This window comes from Hyla sarda, chromosome 8 (genome assembly GCF_029499605.1).
Source record: "Hyla sarda isolate aHylSar1 chromosome 8, aHylSar1.hap1, whole genome shotgun sequence".
NCBI classification, from domain to species: Eukaryota; Metazoa; Chordata; class Amphibia; order Anura; family Hylidae; genus Hyla; species Hyla sarda.
The window spans coordinates 229390644-229409018 of NC_079196.1; the positions used below are offsets into that span (position 1 = coordinate 229390644).

The 18375-nt window shown below is 49.0% G+C and overlaps 1 protein-coding gene across 1 annotated transcript in view; it reads left to right on the forward strand.

Moving 5' to 3' along the window:
- LOC130285361 (transmembrane protease serine 9-like) overlaps positions 1 to 16404 on the forward strand; it is a 35784-nt gene extending 19380 nt beyond the window's left edge. The window contains exons 7-11 of the mRNA XM_056536721.1: positions 4827 to 5061; positions 13207 to 13483; positions 14093 to 14364; positions 15335 to 15504; positions 16114 to 16404. Coding sequence (XP_056392696.1) covers positions 4827 to 5061; positions 13207 to 13483; positions 14093 to 14364; positions 15335 to 15504; positions 16114 to 16404 — 1245 coding nt within the window. The remainder of the gene's footprint in view (positions 1 to 4826; positions 5062 to 13206; positions 13484 to 14092; positions 14365 to 15334; positions 15505 to 16113) is intronic.
- The last annotated feature ends 1971 nt before the right edge of the window (positions 16405 to 18375 follow it).

Genomic DNA, 18375 nt, shown 5'->3' on the forward strand with positions numbered 1-18375 from the left:
CTCCTCTGGTCCCCTGCAATCTGTTCCTGTGCCTCCCGCCGTGGAGGCTATGCAGGTCGACCGGTCTCGCCTGACACCTCAAGAGAGGACACGACGCCGTATGGAGAACCTCTGCCTGTACTGTGCTAGTACCGAACACTTCCTGAGGGATTGTCCTATCCGTCCTCCCCGCCTGGAAAGACGTACGCTGACTCCGCACAAAGGTGAGACAGTCCTTGATGTCTACTCTGCTTCTCCACGTCTTACTGTGCCTGTGCGGATGTCTGCTTCTGCCTTCTCCTTCTCTACAGTGGCCTTCTTGGACTCTGGTTCTGCAGGAAATTTTATTTTGGCCTCTCTCGTCAACAGGTTCAGCATCCCAGTGACCAGTCTCGCCAGACCCCTCTACATCAATTGTGTAAATAATGAAAGATTGGACTGTACCATACGTTTCCGCACGGAGCCCCTTCTTATGAGCATCGGATCTCATCATGAGAGGATTGAACTTTTGGTCCTCCCCAATTGCACCTCGGAGATTCTCCTTGGACTTCCCTGGCTTCAACTTCATTCCCCAACCCTGGATTGGTCCACTGGGGAGATCAAGAGTTGGGGGTCCTCTTGTTCCAAGAACTGTCTAAAACCGGTTCCCAGTAACCCTTGCCGTAACCCTGTGGTTCCTCCAGTAACCGGTCTCCCTAAGGCCTATATGGACTTCGCGGATGTTTTCTGCAAAAAACAAGCTGAGACTCTACCTCCTCACAGGCCTTATGATTGCCCTATCGACCTCCTCCCGGGTACTACTCCACCCCGGGGCAGAATTTATCCTCTCTCTGCCCCAGAGACTCTTGCCATGTCCGAATACGTCCAGGAGAATCTAAAAAAGGGCTTTATCCGTAAATCCTCCTCTCCTGCCGGAGCCGGATTTTTCTTTGTCTCCAAAAAAGATGGCTCCCTACGTCCTTGCATTGACTACCGCGGTCTTAATAAAATCACGGTTAAGAACCGCTACCCCTTACCCCTCATCTCTGAACTCTTTGATCGCCTCCAAGGTGCCCACATCTTCACTAAATTGGACTTAAGAGGCGCCTATAACCTCATCCGCATCAGAGAGGGGGACGAGTGGAAAACGGCATTTAACACCAGAGATGGACACTTTGAGTATCTGGTCATGCCCTTTGGACTGTGCAATGCCCCTGCCGTCTTCCAAGACTTTGTCAATGAAATTTTTCGTGATCTATTATACTCCTGTGTTGTGGTATATCTGGACGATATCCTAATTTTTTCTGCCAATCTAGAAGAACACCGCCAGCATGTCCGTATGGTTCTTCAGAGACTTCGTGACAACCAACTCTATGCCAAAATTGAGAAATGTCTGTTTGAATGCCAATCTCTTCCTTTTCTAGGATATTTGGTCTCTGGCCAGGGACTACAGATGGATCCAGACAAACTCTCTGCCGTCTTAAATTGGCCACGCCCCTCCGGACTCCGTGCTATCCAACGCTTTTTGGGGTTCGCCAATTATTACAGGCAATTTATTCCACATTTTTCTACCATTGTGGCTCCTATCGTGGCCTTAACCAAAAAAAATGCTGATCCCAAGTCCTGGCCTCCTCAAGCAGAAGACTCCTTTAAACAACTCAAGTCTGCCTTTTCTTCGGCTCCCGTGCTCTCCAGACCTGACCCTTCCAAACCCTTCCTATTGGAGGTTGATGCCTCCTCAGTAGGAGCTGGAGCTGTTCTTCTACAAAAAAATCCTTCCGGGCATGCTGTCACTTGTGGTTTTTTCTCTAGGACCTTCTCTCCAGCGGAGAGGAACTACTCCATCGGGGATCGAGAGCTTCTAGCCATTAAATTAGCACTTGAGGAATGGAGGCATCTGCTGGAGGGATCAAGATTTCCTGTTATTATCTACACCGACCACAAGAACCTCTCCTACCTCCAGTCGGCCCAACGGCTGAATCCTCGCCAGGCCCGGTGGTCTCTGTTCTTTGCCCGATTTAATTTTGAGATTCACTTTCGTCCTGCCGATAAGAACATTAGAGCCGATGCTCTCTCTCGTTCCTCGGATGCCTCAGAAGTTGATCTCCCTCCGCAACACATCATTCCACCTGACTGCCTGATCTCCACTTCTCCTGCCTCCATCAGGCAGACTCCTCCAGGAAAGACCTTTGTTTCTCCACGCCAACGCCTCGGAATCCTCAAATGGGGTCACTCCTCCCATCTCGCAGGTCATGCGGGCATCAAGAAATCTGTGCAACTCATCTCCCGCTTCTATTGGTGGCCGACTCTGGAGACGGATGTTGGGGACTTTGTGCGAGCCTGCACTATCTGTGCCCGGGATAAGACTCCTCGCCAGAAGCCCGCTGGTTTTCTTCATCCTCTGCCTGTCCCCGAACAGCCTTGGTCGCTGATTGGTATGGATTTTATTACTGATTTACCCCCTTCCCGTGGCAACACTGTTATTTGGGTGGTCGTTGATCGATTCTCCAAAATGGCACATTTCATTCCTCTTCCTGGTCTTCCTTCTGCGCCTCAGTTGGCTAAACAATTTTTTGTACACATTTTTCGTCTTCACGGGTTGCCTACGCAGATTGTCTCGGATAGAGGGGTCCAATTCGTGTCTAAATTCTGGAGAGCTCTCTGTAAACAACTCAAGATTAAATTAAATTTTTCCTCTGCATATCATCCCCAGTCCAATGGACAAGTAGAAAGAATTAACCAGATCCTGGGTGATTATTTGCGACATTTTGTTTCCTCCCGCCAGGATGACTGGGCAGATCTCCTTCCATGGGCCGAATTCTCGTATAACTTCAGGGTCTCTGAATCTTCCTCCAAATCCCCATTTTTCGTGGTGTACGGCCGTCACCCTCTTCCCCCCCTCCCTACCCCCTTGCCCTCTGGTCTGCCCGCTGTGGATGAAATTTCTCGTGACCTTTCCATTATATGGAGAGAGACCCAAAATTCTCTCTTACAGGCTTCTTCACGCATGAAGAGGTTCGCGGATAAGAAAAGAAGAGCTCCCCCCGTTTTTTCCCCTGGAGACAAGGTATGGCTCTCCGCTAAATATGTCCGCTTCCATGTCCCTAGCTACAAGTTGGGACCACGCTATCTTGGTCCTTTCAAAATTTTGTGTCAAATTAATCCTGTCTCGTATAAACTTCTTCTTCCTCCTTCTCTTCGTATCCCTAATGCCTTTCACGTCTCTCTTCTCAAACCACTCATCCTCAACCGTTTTTCTCCCAAATCTGTTCCTCCCACTCCTGTTTCCGGCTCCTCGGACGTCTTCTCGGTCAAGGAGATTTTGGCTGCCAAAAAGGTCAGAGGGAAAAATTTTTTTTTAGTAGACTGGGAGGGTTGTGGTCCTGAAGAGAGATCCTGGGAACCTGAGGACAACATCCTTGACAAAAGTCTGCTCCTCAGGTTCTCAGGCTCCAAGAAGAGGGGGAGACCCAAGGGGGGGGGTACTGTTACGCCGAGCGCTCCGGGTTCCCGCTCCTCCCCGGAGCGCTCGCTTCACCTCCTCCGCTGCAGCGCTCCGGTCACGTCCTCTGACCCGGGGCGCTGCGATCCTGCTGCTAGCCGGGATGCGATTCGCGATGCGGGTAGCGCCCGCTCGCGATGCGCACCCCGGCTCCCCTACCTGACTCGCTCCCCGTCTGTTCTGTCCCGGCGCGCGCGGCCCCGCTCCCTAGGGCGCGCGCGCGCCGGGTCTCTGCGATTTAAAGGGCCACTGCGCCGCTGATTGGCGCAGTGGTTCCAATTAGGGTTATCACCTGTGCACTCCCTATATTACCTCACTTCCCTTGCACTCCCTTGCCGGATCTTGTTGCCTTAGTGCCAGTGAAAGCGTTCCTTGTGTGTCCCTTGCCAGTGTTTCCAGACCTTCTGCCGTTGCCCCTGACTACGATCCTTGCTGCCTGCCCCGACCTTCTGCTACGTCCGACCTTGCTTCTGCCTACTCCCTTGTACCGCGCCTATCTTCAGCAGCCAGAGAGGTGAGCCGTTGCTAGTGGATACGACCTGGTCACTACCGCCGCAGCAAGACCATCCCGCTTTGCGGCGGGCTCTGGTGAAAACCAGTAGTGGCTTAGAACCGGTCCACTAGCACGGTCCACGCCAATCCCTCTCTGGCACAGAGGGTCCACTACCAGCCAGCCGGCATCGTGACAGGAATTGTCCAGCGCAGGCAATCACATGAAGCACAAAGAAACACCAACGCATTTCGGGTCAAGCTGGACCCTTAGTCATGGACAAGCTGGACCCGATGCCATGACTAAGGGTCCAGCTTGACCCGAAATGCGTTGGTGTTTCTGTGTGCTCCATGTGATCACCTAATAAAGCTCATGTTTGACTTTATCCTGCGCTGGACATTTCCTTTGCTATTATTGCCTATTGGACCGGTGGCACGACTGGCCAGTCCGGAAGCGGATACAAATGTCAGGCTGAGGCGCCAGTTTGTTGCTGTTCTGAATGATAATATAAAAGTTTATAGACTAAAAGACCACACCAAATACTGCTACCAAATGCCAATAAGGTGTACATAGAGGACTCCCTAGCAAAAGCAAAAAAATAAAAAGAAAACAAGAATTAGAGAATTATTCTGACATTTGGATATTTGTATGATAGAGGTTGTCACTAGTGATGAGATTTCCCAAGGTAGTAGGGACACCTGTCATCGACATTTGTCCCAGCTTCTTAAAAAGTCTGCTCCACTGATAGCAGGGGATGAAGTTTGCATAGATATAGCACAACAGATTGGGTTAAAGTTAGGATCAAATTAGGATAAAGTGATCTGATACTATTCACCTATTAGTGAGAATTCCTGTAGACTTATTGGTGTCTTCCAGGGAGACTCCGGGGGACCCCTGGTATGTAAGGTGCAGGGCGCCTGGTACCAAGCTGGAATTGTAAGTTGGGGATATAGATGCGCTGTGATGAACCGTCCGGGGGTGTACACACTGGTATCAGCCTATTCATCCTGGATCCAAACCTACGTGTCAGATGTGACCTTCAGTAACCTCACAAATATACCTCTCCCGTCCCTTAACTGTGATACAGGAATAAAAACCTCCACATCAAAAGGTAAGGAGAAGACACTATGAGCCATTATTTAGGAAGTGTTTGGGTATCTTATGTAGGATGAAAAATTTGGAGGGTAAACATAGAGTTGTTCTCCTTTTCACTTATCATCTTGTAAGGATAACATTTCCAGTACTACAGCAGGTAAAGTAAAGTTTAAGAGCATGAGCCCTTAAAGGGGTTGTCCGGCCAAAAACATCTTATCTCTTATCCAAAGGATAGGGGGATAAGATGTCTGATCATGTGGAGCCCACCGCTGGGACCCCCTGCGATCTCCATGCAGCACCCACATTCTAGGCTGTGTTCTCCAGTCTCAGAAAGGTCTTTGTTTCCGGGAAGGGAGATGTGACCTACTGCCATGCCCCTTCGTGGCATCATGTCATGCCCCCTCCATTCATGCCTATGGGAGGGGGGGGGGAGTGATGACCATAGACATGAATGGAGGAAGGCTGGGCAGGACATCCCGAGGAGGCTGGGCGTTACGTCAAATTCCCAATCCCAGAAAAAGAGCTTTCCAAGACTGGAGATGCTGCCCCCCATAGAATGCGGGTGCTGCTCTTTGGCCGGATAACGCCTTTAAAGTGGTTGTTTGGAGCAACAAAATTTTTTAAAGGTTTAATGGGTTGGAAGATCGTATAGAGATCATGGAGACCACGGATCCCTGATAAAAAAAATAATCCTAAAGCCTGTGAAAAGTCCATGAGATGAGAGCTTGAGCTGTAGCGTGGGCTTACATCTACCCATGGATGAATAATAATTATTATTATTATAATAAAAAAACAGCAATAACAATATTATTATTATTATTATTATTATTATTATTATTATAGCTGTGATGACATAGAGTGCATTTGGAAAGTCTGTATGCCCTTTCCTTTTTTTTCACATTTTGCTCTGCTGCTCCTTGTGTCCTCCACAATTCTGCCCTTAACCCCCCCCCCTCCCCCTTATGACAAAGTGACCGCAGAATTTTACAAATCTTTTTCTAATTTATTGAAAAGGAAAAATTAAAATTTGGCATGGACATAAGTGTTCAGACCCTTTGTTAGGACAGGTGACATTTAGCTCTGGCAACTCCCATTACTCTTTATCATCTCTGAGATGCTTCTCCACCTTGATTGGAGTCTCCTGTGGTAAATTGAGATGATTGGACAAGACACAGCCCTGTCTATATATAAGGTCTCACAGCTGACAATGTATATCAGAGCAAACACCAAGACATGAGAGGGAAAGAATTGTCTGTAGAGCTCAGAGACCGGATTGTGTGGAGTCACAGATCATGTGAAGGGACAAAAAATTTCTGCTGCATCATGTCTGGGGGAAACCAGGCACTGCCCATCACCTGCCCAATACCATCCCTACAGTGATCATGCTGGGGGCAGCATTATGTCTGGAGGAAACCAGGCACTGCCCATCACCTGCCCAATAGCATCCCTACAGTGATCATGGTGGGGGCAGCATCATGTCTGGGGGAAACCAGACACTGCCCATCACCATCCCAATACCATCCCTACAGCTATCATGGTGGGGGCAGCATCATGTCTGGAGGAAACCAGGCACTGCCGATCACCATCCCAATACCATCCCTACAGCTATCATGGTGGGGGCAGCATCATGTCTGGAAGAAACCAGGCACTGCCCATCACCTGCCCAATACCATCCCTACAGTGATCATGGTGGGGGCAGCATCATGTCTGGAGGAAACCAGGCACTGCCCATCACCTGCCCAATACCATCCCTACAGTGATCATGCTGGGGGCAGCATCATGTCTGGAGGAAACCAGGTAATGCCCATCACCTGCACAATACCATCCCTACAGTGATCATGGTGGGGGCAGCATCATGTCTGGGGGAGACCAGGCACTGCCCATTACTTGCCCAATACCATCCCTACAGTGATCATGGTGGGGGTAGCATCATGTCTGGAGGAAACCAGGCACTACCCCTCACCTGCCTAATACCATCCCTACAGTGATCATGGTGGGCGCAGCATCATGTCTGGGGGAGACCAGGCACTGCCCATTACTTGCCCAATACCATCCCTACAGTGATCATGGTGGGTGCTGCATCATGTCTGAAGGAAACCAGGTACTGCCCATCACCTGCCCAATACCATCCCTACAGTGATCATGGTGGGGGCAGCATCATGTCTGGAGGAAACCAGGCACTGCCCATCACCTGCCCAATACCATCCTTACAGTGATCATGGTGGGCGCAGCATCATGTCTGGGGGAGACCAGGTACTGCCCATCACCTGCCCAATACCATCCCTACAGTGATCATGGGGGGGGGGCAGCATCATGTCTGGAGGAAACCAGGCGCTGCCCATTACTTACCCAATACCATCCCTACAGTGATCATGGTGGGGGCAGCATCATATCTGGGGGAAACCAAGTACTGCCCATCACCTGCCCAATACCATCCCTACAGTTATCATGGTGGGGGCAGCATCATGTCTGGAGGAAACCAGGCACTGCCGATCACCCGCCCAATACCATTCCTACAGTGATCATGATGGGGGCAGCATCATGTCTGGAGGAAACCAGGCACTGCCCATCACCTGCCCAATACCATCCCTACAGTGATCATGGTGGGTGCAGCATCATGTCTGGGGGAGACCAGGCACTGCCCATTACTTGCCCAATACCATTCCTACAGTGATCATGATGGGGGCAGCATCATGTCTGGAGGAAACCAGGCACTGCCCATCACCTGCCTAATACCATCCCTACAGTGATCATGGTGGGCGCAGCATCATGTCTGGGGGAGACCAGGCACTGCCCATTACTTGCCCAATACCATCCCTACAGTGATCATGGTGGGTGCTGCATCATGTCTGAAGGAAACCAGGTACTGCCCATCACCTGCCCAATACCATCCCTACAGTGATCATGGTGGGGGCAGCATCATGTCTGGAGGAAACCAGGCACTGCCCATCACCTGCCCAATACCATCCTTACAGTGATCATGGTGGGCGCAGCATCATGTCTGGGGGAGACCAGGCACTGCCCATTACTTACCCAATACCATCCCTACAGTGATCATGGTGGGGGCAGCATCATATCTGGGGGAAACCAAGTACTGCCCATCACCTGCCCAATACCATCCCTACAGTTATCATGGTGGGGGCAGCATCATGTCTGGAGGAAACCAGGCACTGCCGATCACCCGCCCAATACCATTCCTACAGTGATCATGATGGGGGCAGCATCATGTCTGGAGGAAACCAGGCACTGCCCATCACCTGCCCAATACCATCCCTACAGTGATCATGGTGGGCGCAGCATCATGTCTGGGGGAGACCAGGCACTGCCCATTACTTGCCCAATACCATTACTACAGTGATCATGATGGGGGCAGCATCATGTCTGGAGGAAACCAGGCACTGCCCATCACCTGCCCAATACCATCCCTACAGTGATCATGGTGGGCGCAGCATCATGTCTGGGGGAGACCAGGCACTGCCCATTACTTGCCCAATACCATCCCTACAGTGATCATGGTGGGTGCAGCATCATGTCTGGAGGAAAGCAGGTACTGCCCATCACCTGCCCAATACCATCCTTACAGTGATCATGGTGGGCGCAGCATCATGTCTGGGGGAGACCAGGCACTGCCCATTACTTACCCAATACCATCCCTACAGTGATCATGGTGGGGGCAGCATCATATCTGGGGGAACCAAGTACTGCCCAAAACCTGCCCATTACCATCCCTACAGTGATCATGCTGGGTGAAGCAACATGTATGGAGGAAACCAGGCACTGCCCATCACCTGCCCAATACTATCCCTACAGTTATCATGGTGGGGGCAGCATCATGTCTGAAGGAAACCAGGCACTGCCGATCACCCGCCCAATACCATCCCTACCATCCCTACAGTGATCATGGTGGGGGCAGCATCATGTCTGGAGGAAACCAGGTACTGCCCATCACTTGCCCAATACCATCCCTACAGTGATCATGCTGGGGGCAGCATCATGTCTGGAGGAAACCAGGTAATGCCCATCACCTGCCCAATACCATCCCTACAGTAAACATGGTGGGGGCAGCATCATGTCTGGTGGAAACCAGGCACTGCCCATCACCTGCCCAATACCATCCCTACAGTGATCATGGTGGGGGCAGCATCATGTCTGGAGGAAACCAGGCACTGCCGATCACCCGTCCAATACCATCCCTACAGTGATCATGGTGGGCGCAGCATCATGTCTGGGGGAGACCAGGCACTGCCCATTTCTTGCCCAATACCATCCCTACAGTGATCATGGTGGGTGCAGAATCATGTCTGAAGGAAACCAGGTACTGCCCATCACCTGCCCAATACCATCCCTACAGTGATCATGCTGGTGGCAGCATCATGTCTGGAGGAAACCAGGCACTGCCCATCACCTGCCCAATACCATCCCTACAGTGATCATGGTGGGCGCAGCATCATGTCTGGGGGAGACCAGGCACTGTCCATTACTTGCCCAATACCATCCCTACAGTGATCATGGTGGGTGCAGCATCATGTCTGGAGGAAACCAGGTACTGCCCATCACCTGCCCAATACCATCCCTACAGTGATCATGGAGGGGGCAGCATCATATCTGGGGGAAACCAAGTACTGCCCAAAACCTGCCCATTACCATCCCTACAGTGATCATGCTGGGGGCAGCATCATGTCTGGGGGAACCCAGGCACTGCCCATCACCATCCCAATAACATCCCTACATCGATCATGGTGGGGGCAGTATCATGTCTGGAGGAAACCAGGCACTGCCGATCACCTGCCCAATACCATCCCTACAGTGATCATGGTGGGGGCAGCATCATGTCTGGGGGAAACCAGGCACTGCCCATCACCTGCCCAATACCATCTCTACAGTGATCATGGAGGGGGCGGCATCATGTCTGGAGGAAACCAGGCACTATCCATCATCTGCCCAATACCATCCCTACAGTGATCATAGTGGGGGCAGCATCATGTCTGGAGGAAACCAGGCACTGCCCATCACCTGCCCAATACCATCCCTACAGTGATCATGGTGGGGGCAGCATCATGTCTGGAGGAAACCAGGCACTGCCCATCCCCTGCCCAATACCATCCCTAAAGTGATCAGGGTGGGGGCAGCATCCTGTCTGGGGGAAACCAGGCACTGCCCATCACCATCCCAATACCATCCCTACAGTGATCATGGTGGGGGCAGCATCATGTCTGGAGGAAACCAGGCACTGCCCATTACCTGCCCAATACCATCCCTACAGTGATCATGATGGGGGCAGCATCATGTCTGGGGGAGACCAGGCACTGCCCATCACCTGCCCAATACCATCCCTACAGTGATCATGGTGGAGGCAGCATCATGTCTGGAGGAAACCAGGCCCTATCCATTATCTGCAAAATACCATCCCTAAAGTTATCATGGTGGGGGCAGCATCATGTCTGGAGGAAACCAGGTACTGCCCATCACCTTCCCAATACCATCCCTACAGTGATCATGGTGGGGGCAGCATCATGTCTGGAGGAAACCAGGTACTGCCCATCACCTGCCCAATACCATCTCTACAGTAATCATGGTGGGGGCAGCATCATGTCTGGAGGAAACCAGGTACTGCCCATCACCTGCCCAATACCATCCCTACAGTGATCATGGTGGGGGCAGCATCATGTCTGGAGGAAACCAGGCACTGCCCATTACCTGCCCAATACCATCCCTACAGTGGTCATGGTGGGGGCATCATCACGCTCTGGGGAGAGGGTGACTTGTAAAGCTGAATGGAGAAAAGTACAGTGATATTCTTAATGAAAACCCGATCCGAAGCTCTGGACTTCAGACTGGGGTGAAGGTCAACCTTCCAACAAGACAATGATCCTAAGCACACAACCAAGACAATACAGGAGCGGCTTAGGGAAAACTATGCAAATATCTTTGAGTGGCCCAACCAGAGCACGCACTTAATGGGACATCTCTGTAGAGACCTGAAAAATTGTTTCCACAGATGGTTTCGTTCAACCTGATATAGTTTGAGAGGATCTGACACACAGAAGGGCTACAGCATCCTTACAATCCTGTGTACAAAAACAGACACATAAAAGTGGCACAGTGACAAACCAAAAAATTATAAATAAGTGGACGAGTGCAGATATACCGCCCAGATCTATAAAAATTTCCCTGATCCTAGCCAGAAGGCCGGGATACCAAGGGTGAGTGCCAAAGGTGAAGAGTAATGGTGCAGTGCGTTCACTCAGTGAGTTATTACACCCAGTGAGTTTCGGCACCTCAGGGTCACCACTCCCCGAGGCACAGAAGTATTTCGGCTCTACACCCCCCAACCTCATGGCGAGACCCGGAGGAAACAGGTCACATTAGGACAGCCATCGACCTGCCGCTTTTAGCTTTTAGGCTAAGATCAAGTGTAGTATCTGTTCTTATCAGTTTCATACTGGTGGATAAGTCCCACCGGTGTGTGGCTGGTTGGGATGGGTGCTGCATGGAGGAGGCAGGTGTACCAGGACGTTCCGGGGCTGGTTCTGAGGAATCAGCTCGACGGCTGTCCTGATGTGATCTGTTTCCTCCGGGTCTCACCATGAGGTAGAGGGGTGTAGAGCCGAGGTACTTCTGTGCCTCGGGGAGTGGTCACCCTGAGGTGTCAAAACTCACTGGCTGTTATAAAGCTCTGCACCATTATTCTTCACCTTTGGCACTCACCCTTGGTATCCCGGCCTTCTGGCTAGGATCAGGGAAATTTTTGTAGATCCGTCCGGATGACCGAGCAGTATATCTGCACTCGTCCACTTATTTATAATTTTTTAGTTTTTTTGTCACTGTGCCACTTTTATGTGTCTGTTTTTGTACATAGGATTGTCAGGATGGGGTAGCCCTTCTGGGTGTCCCTCCTGGCAGTCTAGGGGAGGTGTGTGTGACCATTAGGTTTCTCACCTCCCTGCAACCCCTGGGCATCTTGGCTTCGGTCAAGATGCCATTAGTATACGGCTCCTCGGCTGATACCTTGGTTAACACCTAGATTGAAGCCAGGAACATTTTCGTCCCCTTAGTAGCTTCGGCAAAAAGGGGCATCAAACCTGGATCATTGCAGGTGCCTTTTGGCCCGGAGGTGAAGGGTAGGGTTGTTGGGGGGCCTCTCTCCTGTTGAAGAAGGGCTTAGCGCTAGACTGCATCCTTTGTGCATGTTTTTTTTTTATTGTGACACATTTGCACTTTTTCTTGCACTTTGGGGGATAGAGAGCACTTGCCTCGGCTCTTAAAGGGGTTCTCCACTGCCCTGCCTTCCAGAGCTCCGCTTGCAGCATCCAGAAGTTTATTACTCCGAACGCTGTGTGCGGGCTTCTGTGTTCGAGGCCGCCCCCTCGTGACGTCACGCCCCCCCTCAACGAAAGTCTATGGGAAGGGGGCATGACAGAGCTTGCGCCCCCTACCCATAGACTTTCGTTGGGGGGGCATGACGTCACAAGGGGGCGGCCTCGAACACGGAAGCCCGCACACAGCGTTCAGAGTAATAAACTTATGGACGCTGTGAGGGCGGCTCCGGAAGGCAGGGCAGTGGAGAACTCCTTTAAAAAAAAAAAAAAAAGAATGGCAGAAAATCCTCTAATCCAGGTGTGTAAACTTTTTGGCCTCATCCCCCAGAAGACTGGAGGCCGGAATTACTGCCAAAGGGGCTTCACGTAAGTCCTGAGTGAAGATTCTGAATACTTATGTCATTGTAAGATTTTAGTTTTCCCTTTTCAATAAATTGGTAAAAATGTCTAACATTCTGTTATCACCTTTTCATTACGGGCGATTATTGAGAGTGATGGGAACACAAGGAGCAACAGAACAAAATCTGAAAAAAATGGGAAAGGGTCTGAAGACTTTCTGAATGCATTTAATACAGCACTTATAGCAGATAGGTTTACTCAGGTGGGAAGTGACCAAAACTGAATCAATATGTGATATTTATTTGGCTGTTAAAAGGCAACACAATGATTGTGGCATATGGACCCATAATTCAGCCTCCATCAGCCCATATTGTTCTATATAACTCTTTGGTATGAAGTTCACCAATTGGCATTTTAGATCCTTCTGAATTTCTTTTTTTGTACCCAGTTTCACCCATATTTTATAACTTTAATAATTTTATGTCTGTTCTTTGTTATTGCAGTAAGCAGTCCTAACCTCAAAACCTCTCCCGATCAGCGCAGCTATACCTCAGCCACAACCAGCAGTTCCCAAACCTCTCCCAACAAAGTCAACTACACCTCATCCATGAGTCCTGTGTGTGGCTCTCCGATGGTCAGTAACCGAATTGTAGGGGGCACAGACGCTGTAGATGGTGAATGGCCCTGGCAGGTCAGTCTGCGGTACCGGGGATCTCATCTCTGTGGAGGGTCCTTGATCTCCAACCAGTGGGTCCTGACCGCTGCTCATTGCTTTGAATAGTAAGTGACAATGTATTCTATTTCCCATCACACACTGGGTAAAGTCTCTACACTTTATATTATTAATCACGTTTCCTTTGGTTTTCACAGTTCTGCATACTTTCAGGTGCACTACTGTGGTAGATGTAGACAGTGACATATGACTAACCCTCACACTGATGTTAAAATTGAGATATTAGCCAGTTTATCCTTATATGAAGGACATACCTGAGCCCACACACCAACACTAAAGGTTTCTCAAGTGGCACGGGACCTAACACTAACCTACTTGTGCATGATAAGCAAAACCAGGGGCCAGTGGGCAATTACGGCAGCATTAGGTCCGACTCACAGCCTCCTCCTCCTGTCTACGTCTACCACAGTAGTGCACCTGAATTCATGTGTTACTCTATATGTTACACATCCACCCCTTTCATCGCATGTAGGAGGCCAATGTGGCACTTGTAGTCTGCTGCAGGCATCCCCCATTGTATGCGTTTTATGCTGGGGATCACCTTTAGCAACGGACCACAAGCGCAGGATATGCTCCCCCAGTATAAATGCACAACTGCGTTTGGGGTTAAGCACCTCCTGCCTTTTGAGACTTTTTTCTTCCTGTTGTTTTCACAGTTCTGTCAATGTGACCTATTACACTATCGTGCTGGGGGAATACCGACTGTCCATGACTGATGGCCATGAAGACTATGCCAATGTACAGCGAATTATCACTCACCCCACATATAAAGGGTTGGGGAGTAGTGGAGACATTGCCCTTATCCAGATGAGGATCCCAGTCACCTACACCAAGTACATAATGCCCAGCTGTCTGCCATCTTCCACCGTCACCTTTCCTTCTGGCATGGAATGCTGGGTCACCGGCTGGGGAAACATAGGATCTGGTGGTGAGTCTCCAGTTATAACTCTTGCTAAGTTTTGTCATGGAAAATAAATAAGATTGTTATGTATAACCCCGCCCATCACATGTTCACGCCCATCTGACTAATTCCCTGAATAGTCAGGCAATCTGTAAACTGTTATATTTTGGGAACAGAAAGGTACTATGTATTAGGAATTTTATAAACGATGTGTGATCAGGACACCCATAGCTATATAATGATAATACAATTTATTGGGGTTGGCCAACTGTCCTCTAAGTCAAAAATGGACCTGTCATGATAGGTTGGGAACAGTGCAGCTCTTCTTTTACCCCAGTCACTGTCCTTACCTATTTGGACGATTCAATCTAAAAGCACCGACCCCCCCCCCCCCCACAACTGGGCTATAATACAGGAATAAGAAAGACAAGCCAGGTCAATACCAGCAGCTAAAAGACAAAATCAGAGCACAAAAAGGATAAACCAAAAACCAGGGCAAAAGGTCAGAACCATCATAGCAACACCGTACAGAACCAAAACCACTGGCAAAACAAATAACATTCAGGGGTCAAACCTGGTGATTATCTCCTAGGGAATATGGATGTCACATTGAAGAGTTAGTCTATGGTGAGCGCAGGAGCTGTGATCATTACATAGATGGCGAGTGACAGCTGCTAGACAGAAGCCTTCAACAGAATACACAGGATAAACCCTCCCGATAGCTGCTGGTCCTCAAAAGGCAAATGAAATCCAACATTGACTTGGAGGAAAGCTACCTTCACAACGGGGCATTATAGAGCAAGTTCTTTTTGGAATAAAGGTGCTTTGTATAATTTTTTCCCATGGAGCATTGTTTGACTTGCGAGACTTCAGTCTCCTCCAGGAAACACAATTTTGTCTCAGAACAAAAACCTAGGAATAATTGTTGGACTTCTACATGTTGTTGGTTATATATAAACTGGACAGAAGCCTCACAATCTCCTCTGTAATATCACAGTGAATCTCCAGTATCCTCAGACTCTACAAGAGGTGATGACCCCACTGATTGACTACAAGACATGTGATACCATGTACCACGTAAACTCCGGTGTGAGCGCGAGCGTCAGCGTCATCTATCGTGATATGATTTGTGCCGGGTACAAACAAGGGACAAAGGATTCCTGCCAGGTACACACATTTATAAGTATTTCTCTGTATACTCCTTAAAGGGGTTCTCTGGTTAAAAACATCTTATCTCCAATCCGAAGGATACCCTGTGATCTCCGGTGCAAAACCCCGGTTATCTGAGCACAGAGTTAATTCCGCTCCATATCGGATGACTGGCGACTACAGTCACCATTCCTTCCATTAATGTCTATGTAGCCGTCACGCCCCCTCCAATAGACATGAATGGAGTGGGCGTGGCATGACATCCTGAATATGGAAGCTCCAAGCTACCTATGTTCCGGATGCCACCATGCCGGCCAGGAGATCGCTGGTGTCTCACTTCTGGAGATCAGAAATCTTATCCGCTATTCTTTGAGAACCCCTTTTAAAAGTCCCTCACCAGGTTGTAAAGCTGATGGACACCTATTAGAAGAGAATTTAGCCACATCCAGTTATATGTCGATCTATGTTGGTCTTTGTACATATGATGCTGACATTGAATGTTTTTGGATATAAAGATGGTTAGTAAAGAAATCTCATGGATTTTATTGATCTATGGTCACCTAAGGTTATGGAACTCACATCATGTCTACAGTCCATGTGGTCACCATTTCTGTCTTTTTCACACAGGGAGACTCTGGAGGACCTTTGGTGTGTAAAGTAAATGGTACATGGTACCAGGTGGGCATTGTCAGTTTTGGCACCGGCTGTGCTCTTCCAAACCGGCCCGGAGTCTACACGCTAACTACGGCCTACCAGACATGGATACAAGCCTACATCCCAGAACTTCATTTTACTAATCTGGGGACTGTAGTTGGCCCTACTGTAGCTGGAAATGGTCAAGAACTGGTGACTCTCGGTAAAGATCTGGTGACTCTGATTCTTCTTTCCACGAGTTTCATGGTTTTTAATTTAATGTAAATTATAGCTCCACCCAAATTATAGCTCCACCTAAATTTAACTAAACCCAAATTATAGCTTCACCTGCAGGATGGTCCCCGGAGTTCTTTTCCTGATCCTTTAGTAGCAAACCAAATCTTGTTGGGTAAAAGTATCCTGTACGAGATCTAAAAAACATAAAGCTACTCCAGTGATTGTATATATGCTGTGTTAATGTAATATACTGTATACAGGATGATGTGTGTGGTGTGTGTATACGTGATGTAATATATAAAATATGTATGTGTGTACGTATGTGGTGCGTGTCTGTGCATGACTATATGGGATGTATAGTATGTGCGTGCATATTGCATGTAAAGATGAGCGAATCAAAGTTGACAAACCGGAATTCGTTACAAATTTCATGAAAAATTTGATTCGCAACGAATACGAATATCGCCGCGATTCTATTCCAGGCTATTGGAGACCTAAGATGGCGGATCCACATGTGAGTACATGGGGCAGGGGATTATGGGAGGGCGGGAAACAGGGGCGGGAATGAAGGTAGGCGGGCTGACCCTGAACCACATGTGAGATGCAGCCTATCAGTGTTCACTGACCCCTGTGATGTCACAGCCCCTTTATAATCGGCGGCCATCTTGCCTCTCTTCATTTCATCTATGCAGTCAGATGGAGAGGACGGGACTGTGTGTGTGTGAATAGCTCATACCACAGCGTTACACTGCAACTGCTAGTCACATCAGCATTAGGGAAAGGCAGGAGTGCAGAGTGCTGTGCTGTTACTCTGAGAAGGATCATTGATTGCTAAACCTCCTATTCACGTTATAGAGCATTGCAGCAGAGAGGGGCAGATAGCTGTCAGCTGCCTCATACAGATCAACAAGCTGCCTCAACTTTATCAACCATCGTATCTCCTCATTTTTCAGCCCAATTGAGTTTTTTTTTCTCCACAAATCTTCTGCTGTCAGAATAGTGTGACAGAGTGCAATTTAGGGGTTAATCCCTGGATATTTTTTTTTGGTGGTACTGCACTGTTGGGTCCTGCTGCTGTTCAGAAATAAGTCATATTAGTGTGGACTTTAGTGCCTTTTTACCATTTTTCACCTGTTACTTTGTCTCTGTGCTAAATTAAGTGTTATACCACACGTTATATACCTGCCGGTGTATTAAAGAAAAAAAAGGTTTTCCTGCGTAAAAATACGCTTAACAGTGGCCTTATCATTGCAAAGGGCATACATACAACCAAGTAGTGTACTATTTAGTACCTGTATTTCTGGCTCGGTGCTAAATTCAGTGCTACTCCACACATTGTATACACCGGCTGGTGTATTTAAAAAAAAAAAAGTGTTTTTTCTGCGTAGAAATACGCTTAACAGTGCGCTCATCATTGCAAAGGGCATACATACAACCAAGGAGTGTAGTATTTAGTAACTGTTATTCTGTCTAGGGCCTATATACTTTGAAAGGACAGCCGTAAGTAATCACCTGCTGCTGTTCTATACCCTCATAAACGCAAGTATGTCAGGCAGGGAAGTGCCAGGACGTGCACAGAGAAGGGGCAGAGGCCTACATACGTCAGGCAGAGTTGGCAGCAGACTTGGGGCGAGTGGCAGCAGGAGTCGCAGCAATAGGCCTGAGTTCCCGTTAACACCCAGCGGTCGTGTCGTCGACCCATCTCTCCTCGTCAATTGGTTTGCACACTCATCCCCATCATCACAAGCGACATGTGACAACCCCAGTCAAGAGTCGGTGGGTTCCTCAGACACAACCCTCAGTTGGCATGGCCCGGGAGCAGTCTCCGTAATCCCATTGCCTTTGTCCTATGCTGTTCCCTCTCCCAAAGAAGTATCTCATGCTTTGGGTTCAGCTCCACTATTTAGCGAGGACGATGTAATAGAGGACAGTCAGCATCTAATGGGCAGCCAAGAATGTGAGGAGACATGTGTCGCTTGCTCAGCAAGGCGGGCAAGTAGTGATGCGGAGAGTGACGTG